General features: G+C 40.4%; 1 protein-coding gene across 1 annotated transcript in view; it reads left to right on the forward strand.

Moving 5' to 3' along the window:
* Positions 1–1919, forward strand: part of daam1a (dishevelled associated activator of morphogenesis 1a) — an 11248-nt gene extending 9329 nt beyond the window's left edge. Inside the window, exon 16 of the mRNA XM_029461233.1 lies at positions 1890–1919. Coding sequence (XP_029317093.1) covers positions 1890–1919 — 30 coding nt within the window. The remainder of the gene's footprint in view (positions 1–1889) is intronic.
* Positions 1920–20889: the final 18970 nt, after the last annotated feature.

A 20889-nucleotide genomic window follows, 5' to 3' on the forward strand; every position in this document is an offset into this window, starting at 1 on the left:
CACCATGTTTACGTTGGTTTGAGCAAAAGGGCATTTCAACCGTTTAGTATTGTGCTTCCATAAAGTTGGAGTTCTTGCAAAAGAATCTGTGAAGCGGACGTCAAGACTTTCTGACCTTTAGTCCCTAGTATGGGTCCAAAATGCTGCACCATGCAGCTCCCAGAATGCAACTCAATAACATATTTTGTCTGACCCTCCAGGTGAATGTCTCGGTTGGTTCTTTGTGATGCGTTTGAAGTGTCAAGCTGAGATGACACTGATGACATCTTTTGTGTTATTTGACATATGTAATTACTTGACCAAGCTCAACAGAAGACATTATATAATCCTGCATGATTAGTAAACTGACCTTTATGTTGTGAAAGCAGTCCCTTTAATAATTCTGTATTTACAGTGAATAATCTCTCTATGCTGTGAGTGTAACTCTGGGACAAAGCAGCAGAGAGATATCACTCTTTGCTCAACATAACTGTGTGGAAGTGGTGGTGGTAAATATTTTATCGGCCTCAGTCACCTCTCATCTGCTCCATTCAGCAGCTGAACTGTATGTAACCCCCAACACAATGAGTGCTGTATACTCTGATGTTGCTGTTTCCCATTAGCACAGAGGTGGAAGATGGAAGAGGGCAGAGAAGGATGACAAAGAGCTAATCTGTTCACAATTAAGACATGTTTACAATGGCTAAAAGAAGTCATACAAGTAGCCACTCACTCCAGTCATCACATATTATCTTAACTGAGTCTATTTGGATGGTTGGGTGTTAATTGAATGTATTACTACAGTAAAAAGAAGAGCTCAGTAATTCATATTTTACACATGTGGCGAATCATCATCTATGTAAAGGAAGCAATCCTTCTCAGCTCCATGTCGAGCCGTCAACATGTAGTGTTAGTCCATACAGGATTCTGCTTTATCCCGAGGTCGCTGTTTACTGAAGCGGCCGTTCAGCGGCTGAGGGCGGGAATAAGGGGGTGGGAGGCTGGGTCCTTTGTCCCTCTGCAGCCCCTTCCTCCCCCAGCAGCATGACAGCAGCGCCAACCCCGGTTGTGGCATTTGTCTCCCGTGCAAAACATGTGCCCCCGGTTCAGTCTTCCATCGATGTATTGTGTGATTTATTGTACAAGTGGGATGTGGTTAGTTAAATAAAAGGACAAGGGACTAATATATAGCCCGACAACTTCCCTGCAGAATGAGCAGGCGATGATACTGGACACAAACAGGCTCTCTGACACACGGCAGCACAACAAGGAGATCCTTCCAGTCGCCTACTATCAATATTCATTCTTAGAAAACGACGAGAATTGGTTTGTTTTTTTAAATAAGTGGTTGGAAACAAACCGCGAAGCGAAACAGCCCACTAAACACAAAGCAGTACAGAATAAAGACACCTGAACAGTGCATCACTGTCATGCTTGATACTGCCACTGGATGACATCATAGCAAAAACTTAAAAAATGCACACAATGGCTTAAATAATGAATTATTAATAATTATGACATGTGCCTGAACGTGGCTTTTGCAAGGTTTCCCAAACATTTTCCCTGGGACGGCCAAAACTGAAACTTAAAGGTGCAACGTGTAGTTCTGATCCACCTGCTCCAAAGAAATAGGGGACAGTGTTTAACCTCTACTACTGGCTGCCTACAATCTGAATGTACAGTCTTCACTTATTAAAAAAGGCCCACTATAGTATGTTTATATATTAGTTTTAGTAGTTTGGCATATTTATTGTATTCTGATATTTAGAGTATTTTAATTCATTCTGTATATTGTGTATTGTATTCTAAACCGCCAGATGTTTCTAAACCGAATCAAAGCTTACGGCGGTCCAGCTCTAGAGGCAATCAGTTTGTTTCAGTTTCTTCTGAGTTGTTCCTGTTCCTTTCAGGAAGGATCAGAGAGTCACCACCATCACTAGCAATAATACAGAAGACTATTGTTCATTTTTATATCCCTGTTGTACAAGGGGAATTTGTGGCCAGATGGTTGAAGGTGACCGGCCATTTCTTTAATTATGAATCCACCTCTGGGGACCATGAACATAAGTGTCATGGCAACTGGCCAGGAGTTGTTGAGATGTCTGTCTCTGGACTAAAGAGTTGGAGAGGAAGATGTTTACACATACAGCAGAAACCAGAACATAAATGTCACTCAAAGAATCAACTCAAGTGGTGGTGTGGGCATGTTGTGCCATTTCTTTCCTTCTGTGTGTGTGTGTGTGTGTGTGTGTGTGTGTGTGTGTGTGTGTGTGTGTGTGTGTGTTTGTGTTTACGGTCTAGTTTATAGCTTTGCTGAATGAAGGACAGTCGGTTGGCATCCTGTGAGGAGTGTGAAATGTGTTTTCTGCGTGGAGGCGTTCAGTCCTAAAATAACTGCTTTCAATCTGCTCTTCTGGTGGAACACATGAAGAGGTAACCAGCTGTAACATTAAAGCATTAGAACATAAACACTGAAGTCTGTTGCTTGATACTAGGACTGTCACAATAGAGGAATCATGATTTGACAGTCAAATTCATCTTTAACTTTGTATATTGTGTGTTTTGTCCTTTTTTGGAAAATGTGTATTATTAACATGGAATCATTATTGCATTTAAATATCACGGTTATTGTCAATACCGGTATATCCCCCCCCCCCCCATCTTGAATGACAGCAGATCATTGGTGATGTTTAACATGTCTGTAGCTAATGCTTTTATTGATGAATCAATAATTGTTCAGTATACAGCATGCATACTCAGAAAGCAGTAAAAGAATGTCAATCACAGTTTCCATAGTCTTCAGATGTCTTGCTTTGTATGACCAAAAGTATACTGGGATATAAAACCGATCAAAACAAACGTCAATATACAATGTTTTTAATTGATTATCAACATTTTATTACCAATAGTTTTCTGGTTGACTAATTGATTACTTGACTGATCATGTTGCATTTCCACATCACTGGGCATCAAGTAGTATTTTGCGTATTCATTTTAATTTACTAGTTCAAAACCAACTTGTCTTCCATGATCCAGGAGATGTGCACTATGCACTGGAACACACGTGTGGTGTGCACGGTGTGTATCTGCTGTCCGTGTCTGTTGTGGAGAATATCAAGGACTTAAAGATAAAGGGAGAATCCAGTCCGGCTGTCAGTAACAGATTTGTGCAGCATGTCTGCACAACTTGATTTTGATTTCAGTCCCACTATCCTGTCTCTGAAAGCACAGCATGAATGTGGAGGAATGTAAGGAACGTGAGGAGCAGAGCACGGAGCGTGCTCGGAGCTCATTCCATGTTCACACCTTTGCACACCTGGCCATAAAAATGAAAAAGACGTAAACCTGAAGAATACATGAATCTGCACATCTGAAACGCTGAAGTGACAACGTTAGTCAACCACAGCTGCATCACAGAGACTGAGTGGAAAAGTTGAAGATGAACAGACAAAGGCGTTCATAATGAAAGTGACATCTTGTCATATCTTGAGCCTCACAACGAACCTCTCCTGCGAGTCATCACCCTTCACATCTTTCTTGTCAAAATACCTAAACATGTGTGATATGGGTTTTAAACATAGACACAGCACTTTGTCTATTTTCATCCTCACTACATCATGTGAGGACATACTCCCTGGGGGGGATGGGTGTGTGTGTGTGTGTGTGTGTGTGTGTGTGTGTGTGTGTACTATGTGTCAGTGTTGCTGTATGCACATACGTATATGCACATTTGATCTTATTCATATACACATGTGCTCAGTCACAGAAGGTGGCGTGTCAGGAGGGTCATCACCTCTCACAGCACAGCCTGGCAGAGCCTCACTCCCAATTGAGTTCTAATAATTAAACAAGGCTTTGTTCAAATATCATCTTGAAGTGCGTTCTATCTTCATTTTTTTAAATACATTTTTCTAAAGAAAAGCTTAACAAATAAACTCTAACAAAGTTGAGGCTCGTGTGTGTGAACGTCCACTCTCCCAAAGAGAGAAAGCACTTCAAGATGATATTTTACCAAAGCCTTGTTTAATTATAATAACTAAGTTGGATCCCTGTATCATCCAGGATCCTTTACTTTCATGGCAATGGCTTGAATTTGGAATGTGAAAGATTTTATAATTCAGGAAGACACTAAAAGAGAAAGTGCCCAAAAACTAGATATTGAAATTGGTACCATGAATTTAAAATACCATTCATTTGAAAATAAATCAAAAATCTGATATGAATAAACAAAAAGTTTACTTTGGGTGAAAAGACAAATATATTGATGTTGTTTTGAATCACAAATGATCAAATTGAATAATTAATGACTAAAAATAGTATTTGAAAAAGATGATAGAGAGGAGCAAGAAGAGGACAAAGTGTTCTCAGCAGAGTGTGACATGTTGATGCTCTGTTAGAATATTATACTGAAAGGTAAAGTGCATTTTGCGTCTGCCTGCATCAGGTACAGACGAGTGTTGTCTTCCAATGCAAAGCACTCTCCACAGTAAAGAAGTAAAGCACACAGGCAGTGACTGGATCAGTGTGCAGTGAGACTGTCATACCTCACAACGGCCACAAGGGAGCAGATGGACGAGCCTTGACTGACTGAGTGAATGAAGTGATGTATGTCTTGTAAGCTTCATGTCACAATAAACATCACAATAGTATGAACACACAAACAACGAGGAATCCAGCTAATGTAGCGAAAACATTATGCTGCAGACAGCAGTATTAATAAAAGACAAAGTTTACATGGCATCAGTGATGAAAAGAGCAAGGTGTTCTTCTTCTCTGCTGCTGGCTGTCTGAGAGGCTGTTTGTGTAAAACTGATACATAATTCACACTCACACACAGTGTGTGTGAGTGTGAGAGTGTGTGTGTGTGTGTGTGTGTGTGTGTGTACATATGTGCAAGTGAGAAGAAGTGATCAAGGGCAGTCTGACTGTGTGTGTGTGTGTGTGTGTGTGTGTGTGTGTGTGTGTGTGTGTGTGTGTGTGTGTGTGTGTGTGTGTGAAGGTGATAAGTACACACTGTCCCAGGAGGCGTGGAACAGCTCGAGGGCAGACAGAGGAAACTCGACTCAGAATGTCTGATGGATCTCTTTCTGTCTCTTTCCCTTCCTTTCTTATTGTCCTCCCTGTTTCTGTGTCTCCTTCTTCAATTCTTTCTACTGAGCACTCACTCTCTCAACACGTCTATTTTTATCAGCTCAGCTTCAGTGTGTCATGCTGGAGGATGATGTGAAGGAAGTGTGAAGCAGGGTTTCTGTCTCGTCCTCTGCTCAGAGCAATATCTATTTGGGACCACTTGTCACGTCTCCTGGGTTTTGAGTTATTTATTTTTCCTGTTATGTTAATCATCCCAAACATTTGATCAGATTCATTGAACAGCGAGGGAACCATGTTGGGAACAAACTGATTCAGAGCCATGTTTCCACATTAGTGTCAGGGTCAACCTGATCTGAATTCCACTGTCAGTGTGGACTCTTATTGAATGCATGTGACTTTTCTTTAGCCAGAGTATTTTAATTTAGCCTCGATCAATGGACAAATCCTCTAACTGCTGGACATTGAGAATGGATTCTGCAGCTAACACAACATGTTTTTGCAGTGGCTTCAAATATTAAAACAATATTAAAAACGAATCAAGCCGTACATGGAGAGCAGTTGTGCTGCCTTCACACAGAGTTTGGCCTCACGATGTGCAGCAACAGATCCCAGAACATTTCTTTGGTTTTGAAATTGACTCGGGCTCCACGTTGAAAAGAATACACCTTTTGTACGCCTGTTGTTGTACTGTTGCACGTTCAATATTTCATGGATCCATTTGTCCACACCTTGTGAAAAGTTTCACCACCAGCAAATTTGTCACGGCAGAAAAACGTTTTCTAATCCCATGGCGAGAGTTTGATGGGTTTCTCTGACATTAAAGCGCTTCATCAACACCAAGCTGCTGCCGCTGTTTGTCTTGGAACAGTCGTAACAGCCATTGTTTAGAATTCTGAGAGGCACACTGAGAATTCTCAATGAGGAGACAATCTGTCCATAAGAGCAGCGTGCAGGATGCTGTAATGAGATGATAGTATGTTGAATTTTAATAGTATGTATTTAAGTGTCATTTTACACAACTCCAAACCAAATGATCAGGAGCAAAACCTCCGACACGTCTCTCCACCACCGTCAACCATTGTTGGCATTTCTGCTTTATCTGGTGCGTAACCTTGCCACAGATCTGGCAACCCATCTGGCATGGCTGGAGGTGATTGGTGCAGAAGGGGGCAGATGGTGAGATGATGGTCAGCTGTTTTGGGCTCTGCTTAAATCCACATATGCCATGTAGGGGTTGCTAAGCTAAAGCTAAATCTGTTGTTCAGCGTGTCTGAGAGACACGGCGGATGAAGAAAGAGAATAACATAAAATCTGCTGTTATCGCAGACTCTCTCTCTCTCCTGTGACCATCCTCTCACCAAGGAACTCATTGAACCTGGGGACACGTGGGGGGGAGGGGCCTCTCATCAGCTCGAACTGGCAACTCAAAGTTCAACAGTTCTAAAACTTGCTGAACCAATATGGGGAGCAGACTCCCACCTCCCTCCCTCCCTCACAAACTATCAGTACAGAATGTTTCACGTGTACTCAAATGATCTGCCAACAGAGCAGCTACCGGTGCTCCTCTGGAGTATTTCCTGGCCTGAGTTGGGCTGATGTAACAGCGCACATGAAGCTGCAAAGGCTGCTTGATGTTGTGGAGGTTCCACCTGTCGAGACACATTAACATGTTCTCACGTTCATCTCCATGTCTGCTGCTGAGGGAAGATGATGTGATGTGATGCAATTAGGGTTTTTTAGTGCTCTGAAGGATTACAGCAGCAGAGGTGACAAACAACAAGCACTCTGTCATGCTTTGCAACCACGTGGGTCGCTTCAGACCCAACATAGCACCACAACACAACAATGCAGTGCTTTGTTGTTACAGGGTACGAGTGAGAAGAGGAACTATGCAATGGTTCCAATATATATAATATATATATATATATATATATATATGTCTTTTATTTAATCCGGTAATTCCATTGAGATCACTATCTCTGTAAAACAGACCTGTGTAGAGCAGATGATAAAGAAAAGCAAACGCAGCCAGACATAACAAAGCTAACGCAGAACAGCGCAGGCGTCACAAAGTGACTAAACAGTTAAATAAAGTCAAAACAATCTATGTTGAATGAGATAAGTTCAGAGATCTGCTCCGGTGAGCAGTGTGAGAGGTTCAGACGAGCATGGACTGGCTGACAGTGATTTGTGTGGTGATAAAGTGTAAACTGAACTTTACATTCAAACACCTACAATCACCACATCCCAGATCTCAGACGAGAGAAGCTTTTCTGAGACCTGCAGGTCATGCGTGTCGTCGTCGTCTTCCTGTCTCTCCTTCAGGCTCTTTGCTCAGAGAGGGACATGAAAACACACCAATAATGAAAACCGTATCGCACGCGTCATCAGTTTTATAGCAATAATTTCAAGGTCAAAATACATTTACAGTCTAAATAATAATGAATTAATTATCAAATATTATTATTATTGATGCTTAGTTGTAAATGTTCTGCTTTTATATAGTGCTTTTCCAATCTTTACGATCACTCAAAGCGCTTTACAACACATGTCATTCACACACATTCATACAGTCAGAGGCTCCAGCAAGGTGCACATCAGCTCGTCAGTAGGGATAACCATTCACACACACACACACACACACACACACACACACACACACACACACACACACACACACACACACACACACACACACACACACACACACACACTTGGCCATCGGGAGCAATTTGTAGTTCAGTATCTTGCCCAAGGACACTTCAACATGCTGACTGCAGGGGCGGGGGATCGAACCACAGCCGCCCAGTTGTAACAGTGGGGGTCGTTACTTGAGTCCTCCCACATGTGAGCCCTGTTGTTGATCCGCAGCAGCAGACATGTTAATTGCACTAAGCAGTTACGTAGTCTTAGTGCTCACTGTGGAGGGTCTCTGAGACTTCTGCTTCATCAGTTCATATTAACAGTCAGCAAAGTGTTCAGACTGGTACACAGACGTCTCTCTGTGCTTCGTCACAGAGTGCTGGAGAGTGACAACAATTAGCAGTATACTTTTTAAATATCTGTGTAATTGATGCTCATTTGATCTTCGTGTGAGAGGAGAAGCCAGAGAGCTTTGCATCATTAACTTCTCAGAGTTCTGCTTCTTCATGGTGGAAGGACTTCTGTCCCGAGTTTAATATTATATATATTAATATCGGGCTGTACTGAAAGTCATTCTTTTACATTTCTTTCACACAACCTTTTATAATGAATATAATTGACAGCTGTAGTGTTAGAGCCTAAATGTATTTTTGTATAAGTGTAATTTATGTTGCTGTTAGTTAATACAGATGTGTGCTGTAAGAGAGGTAACAGTTATTTGAAAAGAAAAACACCAAACAATATGGATTGAATCAGAATATTTGGTCAGATAAAAACATCTATGTATCTTTTTTTCAATAAATGTTGACTTTAGACTATTGGCGCTCTGGAGTTATTGGAAATGTTTGGATCCAACAAGTCTGAAACAATCGTACGAAGCCACAACTGCAATCTATACACGCTGCACAGGATTCAATCATTTTCATCTGTGCCCCCCTTCTTCATGTGTCGCTTCACTCTGGACCCCCAACATTCACTATCAAACTACATTATAGCTTCTTCAGCATCCACATGAACTATTCTCTCCGTCTCAGTTGTAAATCCCAACATTGCGTGCGTACACAAGTTATAAATGAAGCCCCTTGAAAGTGCAGCTTCATGATTGTGTCTTGGTTTTTAGCAGAACTACAGAGACAAGTGTTAGAAAACTCTTAAGAGTCTTAAGTTATGTATTTGGATAAAAAATAGCTTGTTCCTAATTGCTTTAAGACTTTAGGCTGTGTCACTTATAAACACTGCAGTAAACACGCGGGTTATATCTAACTGTTTTGACTCTTAATTCCTGTTTGATTTGTCTGGATTGCCAGTGTAGAGAACTTAAATGTCTGCAGCTTTCCCATCCTGAGCATGACTCACACAGCAACACCAGCTTCTCTTTCCCTGAAACCGGACAAGCCTGATCTAATTTACACTTCCTGAGCAGCCTAAGGCAAAGTGGTGTCAGGAGGGAAGTGTAAGGAAACACAGATGACCATGGAGAGGCTCCCTGGGGAGGGAGAGTCCCCCTCTGCTGCATCAGGATCCATCAAACAGGACCAGGACTGACTCCTTAATGGTTTCTGGGTTAAGAAAGGGCAGTGACGTCATCATGGTGTTCAGTGTGACAGCAGGAGGAGATCACAGCACACTGCACTGGAGCATGGGAAACTAAGGAAATCTCATCCATGATGAGATCAAAATGTGAGTCACTGTCCTCTGCTGCCGTGTGACTCCTGGATGCGTGTCACACAAATAGCAGAATGCTGCTTTTGGTTTTCCTGCAATGCAAAACATCTGAAACACTAAAAGAAATCCCTGTATTTTGTAAAGGTGATGTTAATCTTGTCAGTTTTCCTCTATGGAAGCTTTGTGGGCGTCTGGCAGTCCGCATGTGTACTTTCATTTTCACGCCTACACTGTGTTGCCTCGTGAAGGAGATGAAATAATTCTCTGCTCAACATCCTTTATGACTCATTTAGCAACAGCGCTTTTGCTCCCTCTCAAAAATGATTCATTTATTGCAGTTTGTTTTGATGTGACATATTTGGCTTTGCACCAGATTTGAACATACAGTGTAAATGATATATATATATATATATATATATATATATATATATATATATATATATATATGAATATATGTAAATAAATATATGTAAATATACGTATATATATATATATATATATACACATACAAAATATATATATATATGTATATAAATATATAAATATATATACACATATTTATATAGGTATACATATGCATATATATATATATATATATATATATATATATATATATATATATATATATATATATATATATATATATATATATATATATATATATATATAGGAATATATGTAAATAAATATATACACATATATATATACACATACAAAATATATATATATATACGTATATATATATATATATATATATATATATATATATATATATATATATATACGTATATATATATATGAATATATGTATATAAATATATATATATATATATATATATATATATATATGTATACGTATATAAATATGTGTATATATATTTAATTACATTTATATTTTTTATATATATAAATATGTATATATTTAAAAATCAAAAATATATATATACAATAAAAAATATATATATGTATATTATTCGATTTTAAATTTTTGGATTTGAATATTAGTTTTATTTGGGACAGACCTGATATGTATATCGGCAGAGAAATTGAAAAGTGTGAGTAACAAGATCTAAAGTTCTATCATATCCCTTTACACCTGTGGTCTTCACAATTTTATACATAAGAGCCGCATTGATAGGACAAAGTCAATAGGAGAGCCACTATTACCGCAAAGTATGAAAAGCTACATCCAGTCATAAAAAGCATGTCTGCTTATTAATCTGTCATCCCAGCCAGAACATACAATATGCAATGCACCAATACATTCAATAAAAGCAGGATTATCTTAATACTGGGATGATGTTGTCAAACTCTGCAAACAATATTTCTGCTGAAGCCAAAAAACAATCTTTCACAACTTTTGAGTCTGAGAAGGTTTTTTTGCCCGAGCCAAAATCCATGCGGTCTCAAAAGATGCCTCAGATAATCGTTCAGCTGTATTAGTTGTCCTGTGTTTGAGCCTTTGTTTTCCAGAAAGAGAAGAAGAAAGCTGCTATTATTATAATTATTATAATTATAATAATTATTATTATTTACTAATTTCTCTTCCAGGTGCGTAAGTTCCATTGAATTTTGGATGCGTCGTTTGGAAATGCCGCTCCAAATGGCTTCTCTTGAAACCAGAGCGGGTTTGTTTGCACATTAAGCACGAAGGGTTCGACTCTTGGAGGACAAATAAAAATTCCTGTCCACTTTTCTTGAATTTTTCCTTTGCTCGTCTTGTATGGCTCGTACCTTTCTTTTTTAACGGGAGCAGCTGTTGTCTGTCCACAAACCACATCTCCAGCATCTTCCTCTCGATTTGCGGTGGTTTGATGCTCCAAAGACAAATGTTAATGTTCCTTGTTTGTCACGCTTTGTTTCTGTCCACCTGGTGTGCAACTATTTTTAATAAGAAATCGATCCATCTGTAGAAACACACGCTAACTAGCATGAAATGGTGAAACGAGTCAACCGGAGCCAAGCTAACGCGAGTATGAAGTGCCAGGTTGGTCGTAGTATCCTCCAATTTAAATGTTCCAATTTAGCTATATAAATTGTTTTTTAGCAAATGTCTATATTCGTAAGCATGCTTATGATAACATATTTTTAATGAGCTTAAGTTTATTTATTTATATACTAGCCCACCACGTATCTACCCGTCAAAGAGCACATTCGCCATTGTAGTGCTGATAGACCGCCAAAACTGGCAACTCCGCAGTGAGTCAGTGTCGGCCGAGCAAGTTTAAATATCTTGTTTCTAGTCTGTATTTGCATCTTTGATCAATCATTATTATCAATTATTTGTATTATTTGTAGGATAATAGAGCAGACACTGTGTTTTAATGGATTATATGTAATAGCCCTGCTTGTTTTTATGAAACATCTGTATTGACTGCATAATCATATCTATCTCCCCTTTATTTAGCCCACTGCCACGCGAGCCACCAATTAAAGCCGCGCAATGAGTAACACTGCTTTACACCAAAAGGTTGTTGTATTTATTTTAATAAGGTACCTTATTATTAAGGGAAACTAGAGCACTATTTTCAGCTCCATCAAGATAATGTAATAAGCAATGTACTAAAATCAGTTTTAGGAATCTGTGAATGAATTCAGGGGTCCAAGAAGGATAAAGTGTAAAGTCGAGCACAAGTTGGGGGTGTTCCGGTTATTTCAGTACAGGTCTAGTTGTCTCTTATGGCCATTAGAGAAGCTGCACCTTCAGACACCTCCACAAATAGACTGTATATAGCCGTTGCCGTCTTGTTTTTTTTGCGTCCAGAAGTGACACGAATATGAATATGACACCACATACCCACAGCAAGCTGATCAAACTGTTCATTTAGAAGTCAACTAGCAGATGTTCGCACTGAGATGGAAACAAACAGAGTGAACCAGAATAGAAGAAAATGGAGACAGTACTAGGCATCACACACATTTGGGCGTATGAAGCGTTCTCCCCTCAGAGTGTGCAGCCAGCAGCACTGCTTCTACACAAACTCAGCAGAGAGATTGTTACACGCTGGCCTTTAGCTTGTGTTGATAATAATAAAACATCTGACGCACTGAGTGCGGTTTGTTACAGTACATAACTAAGAGAATACACTGCAATGTGTAAACATACTTAATGTCAGTTCAGCTGTTTATATGCGCCTTTGATCCCCATATATTCATTACTACACGTATGTTATATCCCCCGGGTCAACACTTTGAACTAAGCAGTTGCATCTATTCAGTTGAATTGTTTATGACCATGACTAAATGTAAGGAGAGTTGGTTGTACATTAATATTCACAGACTCCAAAAACACCTTTCTGTACGTTGTTGATAACGTTAACATAAATAAATAAATAAGACTTCCTGTTTATTGAATCGTGAATCAATTTTGAATTGAAATAGAGTTTCACAAAAGATTCCCATTTCTATTAATGGCTAAATGCAGATAATTCAAGGGAAGACATTTGTTGTGCGTTCTGTGTGTGTGTGTGTGTGTGTGTGTGTGCGTGTGCGTGCGTGTGCGTGTGCGTGCGCGTGCCGTGCGTGCGTGAGAGCAGTTGTAAAGTGTTTTGGCCGTTCTTCTGATGTAATGATAAGATTGCTGAGATCTGGGAGCACATGGCATCACTGAAAAGAAGTGTGGGCAAAAAAACTCTACATAGAAAAATTATTAAAAATATATGACTTCATCCATCACTTACAGACCCACTTGCTGCTTTAACTTTAAGCTACTGTAGTGTGTGTGTGTGTCTGTCTGTGTGTAGGACGAAAGGTGAAGGTATTGATAGTGAGTTAGAAGGCATGAGAGCCAAAGTACCTAGGTCAGCTATTCAGCATCTATAGATTGTAACGTAATCCCAAATTAAACACACACACACTCACACACAGACATTGCCCTCACCCCTTCCTGCTCCTACCGTCACATATGTCTTTCCTCCATACATGTTCCACACGCCATTTTCCAAGTCCTATAGTCCATTTACTACTCATAATCCCTCAATCGTAAGGCAGGCCACTTGCCCTTCACACACAGCTACAGCAGCCCTCTGACACACGAGCACTCTGTCAGGAGAGCTGGATACAGGCCTGAGGGATGCAGGTTTCATTTGCACTAAATCCAATTGCACTTGACAATGGCAAGATGAGTTATACAGGGTTGAAGGAGGATGAGGGCTGTGTAAACACTGTTGGCAATGACCTCAGAGGTCATTTATCAGGATCTCAATGACCGCAGTGCAAGTGAGAGCTTCCCCAGAGCTGCTCGCGTAACAAAGGCTCATTGTTGGGAGACGCTGATGTCATGGCGCTGTATTTCCAGAGCTCAGGAACTCCCAAGGGAGGGACCCGGTAATGTAGCGAGGCCTGAGCGCTATCTTTAGCTTTGAATTGTTTCCTGAGATAAAGTTTCATCTGTTTTGCATCAGTTGATGTGAGAAGTTAGCAGGCAGGCATCTTTCTATACACCAGGAGGATTAGCTCCTGGGCGCATGGGCTCCACCTTCATCAGCACCTGATTTGGGGAATAAGGACTTTTAACTCTTTGGTCCAGACTGAAATATCTCAACAACTACTTGATGGATTATCACAACATTTTGTTCAGGCCACACAATGAATCCTACTGACTTTGGTGATCCCCAAATTTTCCTCTGGTGCCATCATGAGGTTGAAGTGCTGGTTTTGAGTAACACATTTCAGCACCTACCGGATGGAATGCCATGACATTTGGTACAGATATTCATACACTGTGATCCCCTGACCTTTCATCATCGAACATTGTATCTAGTCGTACACTTTGTTAGATGAACAAAGTGAGCATGGCGAAGAGGCGTGCTAAACTTTACTATGTTAACGTTATCATTAGTCAGGTTTCAATACAAATGTAGCGCAAAAAGATTTTATTAAAAGTGTTCTAGTCGAACGTCAAACGATGGAAAACCCATCTGGTGCCGGTCTGAATGTCCTGGAAGATTGCAATGGGGGAGATTTATTATCTGTATTTATTGAGCTTAAAATCAATTGATATGCAGGCTGTATAAAGAATGACATCATCATGAACACTCAACATTTCTGTTTCCTTTTGGCTGGAGCCTCTTTGACTTCAGACTGTATCTCATACTCATCATCGATTGTATTTATACACACAGATAAAGATAAGGCTTCTGTAATCAGTGTTTCCCCATATTCATTGTGCAGCGCTCTGCTCTCGTGTTTCACCGAGTGCACACACACACACACACACACCTGGAGAGGGGAAATAAGTAGGGTAACGTTGTCAGTACCGGTTACAAACTGACTCCATTGTGAATGTTATACTCTTTGTAGAATTAGATTCCAGTGGTGTCTACGCAGGATTGTTTTCAGACATGTGTGATCCAAACATTACCAATAACTCCAGGGCCTCTTAAAGTCCAAAAGTCAACATTTGTTGAAAAAAGTTCAATGTAATAATTTACAAAATTCACAACACATTTTCATCTAACCAAATATACTGCTTCAATCCAAAGAAAATGTTTGCTCTCCCGCAACACCGACGAGCACATTAACTACACATTCATCGGACATGTCGGACGTCCTGGTGGATAGAAACACACTGTGTGAACATATTCCATGCAGACGCTAAGCGTTAATAGCCATTTAACATCCATTTACTTCTAGATCTAACAAGAATTTTACATTGTAACAATTCCATACATTGAGTACACCTTTATGGAAGCCTCACACTCTGGTATGACCAGTAGCTTATGGTGGCTAATGTTAGCACACTCCACTACTGATGCTGTACGTCATCATCACATACAGCACACTGCACTTCCACTGATGCACATGTGAAGTCACAGTGTGTCTGTAACTATGACTGTAACACTCGACGACTGAGAGATTGTTTCCAACATGTTGTATCTATTCCCTACCAGTCAATTAACTTCCATTTACACTAACTGCATTTGCTTGTCTGAATGCAGGATTACGAATGTTTGTAAAACATTTTCATAAAATCTGTTTTCATAAATGATTCAAGCTGGGCAGTGCTTCTTTTAGCAAATAGATAGTCATCACACACACACACACACACACACAGACACACACACACACACATACACACACACACACACACACACACACATACACACACACACACACACACACACACACACACACACACACACACACACACACACCCACAGACACACATACACACACACACACACACACACACACTGTATATATAAGCACTACTCGTATACCCCACAGACACCATCAGATGAAAATAAGACATAATCAGGGCAGAGGAGAAGACAGGAGAGAGTGGAGGAAAGTAGGGCAGCAGTACATTGGATTGTACCTACACACACACACACTCACACACACGCACACACACACACTCACACTCACACTCTCACACACACACACACACTCTCTCACACACGCACACACACACACTCACACGCATACACACACACTCACACACACACACACACACACACACACTAGAATTGGTGAATTATTAGTTATTATTTGTTAATTATTATTTGTGTGTAGCAGCTCTGGGGGAAGGTCCTGCCTGGTCTGCTCTGCTGCTCCTGTGATGAATTATTCACTCCTGGATGTTTCGACTCTGCCCACTGGGCTGCACTGTGCGTGTGTGTGTGTGTGTGTGTGTGTGTGTGTGTGTGTGTGTGTGTGTGTGGTTGTTTGTGTGTGTGTGTGTGCGTGTGAGAGTGTGAGAGTGTGTGTGTGTGTGTGTATGCGTGTGTGTGGGTGTGTGTGTGAGAGTGTGCGTGTGTGTGTGTGTGTGTGTGTGTGTATTCGTGTGAGTGTGTGTGTGTGTGCCTGGCTACCTCTGCTTGTCTCTGGCTGTCTCAGGGGTTTGAATGGCCTTAGATGTGTGTGTTTGATTGATGGTTCTGCCGGGTTGAATGTAGGCTAATGGAGCAACTGGCTGATGGGGGGAAAGTGCTGAGTTGCATTATGGGAAATCCTGGCAGTGCCACTTGGACAGGAGGAAACTCCTGCTCCTCTGCTTGATTTGCCTGTTGATTGGGATCATTATTATTATTTGGGTTAGGGTACAGATTAGGTATAACAGTACAGTTCCTCCAGTTTATATTTAGAGACTGTATGAAGCTGGACCATCCCCAACACGATTACTGTATGAAGCTGAGAGGTTTTCTTCTCCATGCTGTATGAGCATTTCAATATTTTTCTTTAAATATTCTCTGCAATATTGCTCCAAATGGAAACACGGGACTCTCCCACATAATGTTGCAATCATACAGGTTTATATCGAGGCCACTACTTTTAATCATTTCAAGCAGAAGACTCAAAACACTAAGTGTTCCTCTCAGCAGGTGTGTTGTCTCACTAATGTGCAGGACATCGCAATGACACTGAGATTTATTCACAGGCCATTTCACACACAAGCTCTGAATGTCATGGTAACATATGAACTGTGTGAGATGTGAGCGCATCACACAGCCACAGTGAGGGTTTTAATCTCATTAGTATTAGGACAAGTTTGAAACATGCAATGCTGAACTTGGATAAAGTTATAAAACTAAAGGCACATTATCATTAATAATCTAATGTTACGCTTAAGATGTTTCTAATAGTATTAATCATAGTCAGAGCAAAACAGCAGGTTGTGTTATAGTGATTAACACTCTAGAATAATATCTTCTCTATTGTCCATGTTTCTATAAGCCGACCATGCACATCTCAGTGATCAAAGGTGAACTCTGACCTATGAGTCAGCTGGAGCTGGAGGAGAATGTAATAGAAACAGCAAACACATCCATGAATTGTCTGTTTTGTGGGATTCAATTGAAATGAGCAGGACGAATATGCGATGAGGCTGTAGCTTAACTTCAAACCACACATACAACTTTATATTCATTTGGATTTATGTAACGCTGCAGAATGGGAGCGACTGAAGGCCAAACACAAAGATACATACTGTACAGTACATATATGAGAAAACAACACACACAATAGTTTTCATACAGTTCAATACATCATCATTAATGTTTATATCTGAATACCATTCTCATATACAGAGAACACACTCCACTGTGCCCTTTATGCAGTTTACAGTATGTATATGTTTTCCACTCGCAACACTTGCATGCCTGGTGCCAAGCCGCTTCCTCTATCGTGTATAACTGGCTAAACCACACTAAGTTATATGGTGTCACATACTGTTTTTCAGCAGCTACACTTTTTTACTGTAGTCCAGTTACTCAGTGAAAAAGTTAGCTGTGTTTCTCCTCTCCTCCCTCCTCTCCACTTGTAATTTTACATTTTGGGGATTATGGATATCAGTTAGCTGCCTGTCAGCCCAGTCTGCTGCTGAAACATCCCAACCTCTCCTCACACACAGTAAAGCTCAGCTCAGAGTAGATGATGAAACCACCGGCAATGTCTTGTTTACCAAAGCCCCTCAACTGTCTCTCAACAATTTACCCAGCCTGGTTGGGGGGCAAGCAAAACATGGAGAAGCGTATCAAAGACTGTGCTAATTCAAAGTGTGAAATGGGAAAATGTTTATGCAATTTCTCAAAATAATTTCTGTATTTTTTAACTAGTATAGTCACTACTGACTGTCGAGCTCCTCTGACTCTCACGTTGTGAGTAATCAGCTCTCAGGCTATGGAAGTTCAGCTGTAAATGGAACAAACTGCAAATTCTTGTCAACCTTGAAGAGTTTAAAGCAATATATCTCGTTTTTATCTTAGCAGTCTTAAAGGTGCAATGTGTTATTCAGAGCCACCTGCTCCAAATAAATAGAGGGCAGTATTTCACCTCTGCTACTGAGTCCATACAATCTAACTTCATCAATCAACCATCACGACTTCTGCTCAGATGTGTCTGAAACTGCTTTTCTCCACTCACCTCGCTGGGATCTGTTCTTGTTTGCTCCATTGAGGTTCCTCTGTTTGGTTTCCGATGAAAGGATGAAGCGAGAGAACATACTGTGTTTATGTTGCGTTGAAGTTGATGGCACGGCAATTTTTTTGCGATGTCGCTATGACAACCTGCCAAGAATCCTGTCTACATTGAAGGGGTAATGTTTGCAGTGGAAAATTAAATTGATAAAAAAAACACCTGGTACCAAAAGCGTGCCGAGCGAGCCGTACTATGCAGTGGAAATGAGGAATACACAGCTACGGCTGGGCAGATAGTGGTTGATAGGGTTAATAGCAGAGTACAGTAGAGTACAATACAATAATAGTAAAGGGACATCTGGGGAATACAGTAGGTGAATAGACACAAAGAGCAATGTTAGTGAATGCCTTCTGTAGTTTTCACTTTCAGCAGGCAGATGAATGAACAGAGATGTGCGGTGGGTAAATAGTGGTAGAGAACAATGTACAGGCAAAAGAGAATGAGCCTGAAGTGTTCCTGAGGGGGAGCAGGAGATGATCTACAGATGATTGGTCCGTGGGCCACAGGGAGAAACGCCAGAACACTACTTCAGCAGGCTCTGCCAGTTCAAAAGCCATGAGTCAGCAGAAACACACACACACACACACACACACACACACACACACACACACACACACACACACACACACACACACACACACACACACATACAGACTGCATGCTCAGCTGTCTGTGTTGGGGCTTATGTACTACGACATTGAAAGGAAACACAATGGATAGAGCTGCCTGCAATCAAAATGAAAGGCTGCTTTATATCTATATATGTTTATATATATATATATCTTCTTTAATATCTATCTCTAGACACATGTATGTATAGTCATACACATATCTTACAGTATGTTCAGTACAATAACCCTGCAGTGAATAGCTATATACCCTCTTGTCATCTGTCTTTAAAAGTTTATTTTAAAAGACCATACACTGTTACTGCCAGCTCTGTCCTGGGGAGCACTCTGGACACTGTGGAGGTGGTGGGAGACAGGAGGATGACGGCCAAGCTGTCCTCTCTATTGGACAACATGTCCCTCCCCCTCCAGGACACTTTGTCCGCACTGTGCAGCTCCTTCAGCGACAGGTTGCTTCACCCGCGGTGTCTCACGGAGAGATACTGTAGGTCCTTTCTCCCTGCTGTACAATCACCACGGCTAGTAGACCACCACACCAACAACAAACTATTCCACAACTGTGGTGCAATAATCACTGCCATGTGCAATATCACTCTTACAACTTTTATCAGCTACTACTTACTTACTTTTATTCTATTTAACAATTGTTCACTCACCACTTTACTTTCTTGTTCTTTAGCTGTAACAAGGTAAACTTCCCCGTTGTGGGACTAATAAAGGATTTCTGATTCTGACACCTGGTTTGGTTGTTCTGCCATCAAAATATTAATCTTACTATCACAAAGCAAATCCTCACATGGAGACACTGAAACTATTGCTTAATCAAATAATCCATCACAAAAGTTGACAATTAATTTTTCCGTTACTGGATTTTGATTAATCGTCTGTCACCTCAATTCATAAGTGTCGTGTATTACAACACAGAGCTCAATAGTCACTTTGTGGCCGTTTTTGATACCGTTACCCTTTTCCCATATTGCACCGCAGGACATGGTATTACTGGCTCATGAAAGAATAATTGTGTTGGGAGAGTAGAGGGTACGGACTTTATGTCACATGACTCAACAACTCGATGTATATTCTCTGATCATCTAATTGAAATGAAACATTATAAATGTGTCCCCCAGAGGGTCCTTTATATTTCACAGTGTTTCCAAGTGAACTCTTTGTTTCTGGTTGTGTATCATTGTTGGCTGTGGATTATCAGTAGTCTTGATGTCACACTGGCTTCAGATTGATTCTGGAATGGGAACCTGCACATGCTGCACATCTTACACACTAATACTAGAGGTTTGCAGCCTTTCATTTGCTACACATTCACAATGCTTCTGAATTGCAGTGATTGCATTCTTTTAAACCGCCAACTCATTTGCATTTGTCATAGAGTGACCATTTTAAAATACTACATAGAGTTGCACCATAAATATATATATTTTTTTGTCATCACAATGTCAACGTTCATGATAAACACATTGCGAAAGACTTTGATATTGCCTGTAACTTCGCTCTGTTCACTGGCGTTCTGTGTGAAGACGAACACATGGGGGCTTGTTGACTTCATTGGGAGAGAGTGGCTGCAGCACACAGCTGGTGGCGATCAGAGCAGAGAATAAATAAGCAGTAAAATTTCCAAGTGGTACTAAATGTACAGTGTCAACTTCAGCTTGTCCACTAAACACTGCAGCTCCTCAAGACCCGAGTAAAGATGCTCGGAGTGTTTTTGAGTTAGTTGAAAAAGAGCATCAGTAGAAAACTTAAATATAACCATCATTCTTTTCCTTTTTTATTGATGCCTTTTGTGTTAATGTTTAATTTGTTTTAAAAAGAATGATGGAAATAGTTTTGTTGAGTATACTGAAAGCAGCTCAAAGGCAGAATTCAATATCTGTTTATTTATAAAAAGGAATATCGTTATTGGGATATTCAACAACGGTATCGCATATTTCCCTCATATCATGCAGTC

Source organism: Cottoperca gobio, chromosome 22, assembly GCF_900634415.1.
Source record: "Cottoperca gobio chromosome 22, fCotGob3.1, whole genome shotgun sequence".
In the NCBI taxonomy this organism is placed as follows: domain Eukaryota; kingdom Metazoa; phylum Chordata; class Actinopteri; order Perciformes; family Bovichtidae; genus Cottoperca; species Cottoperca gobio.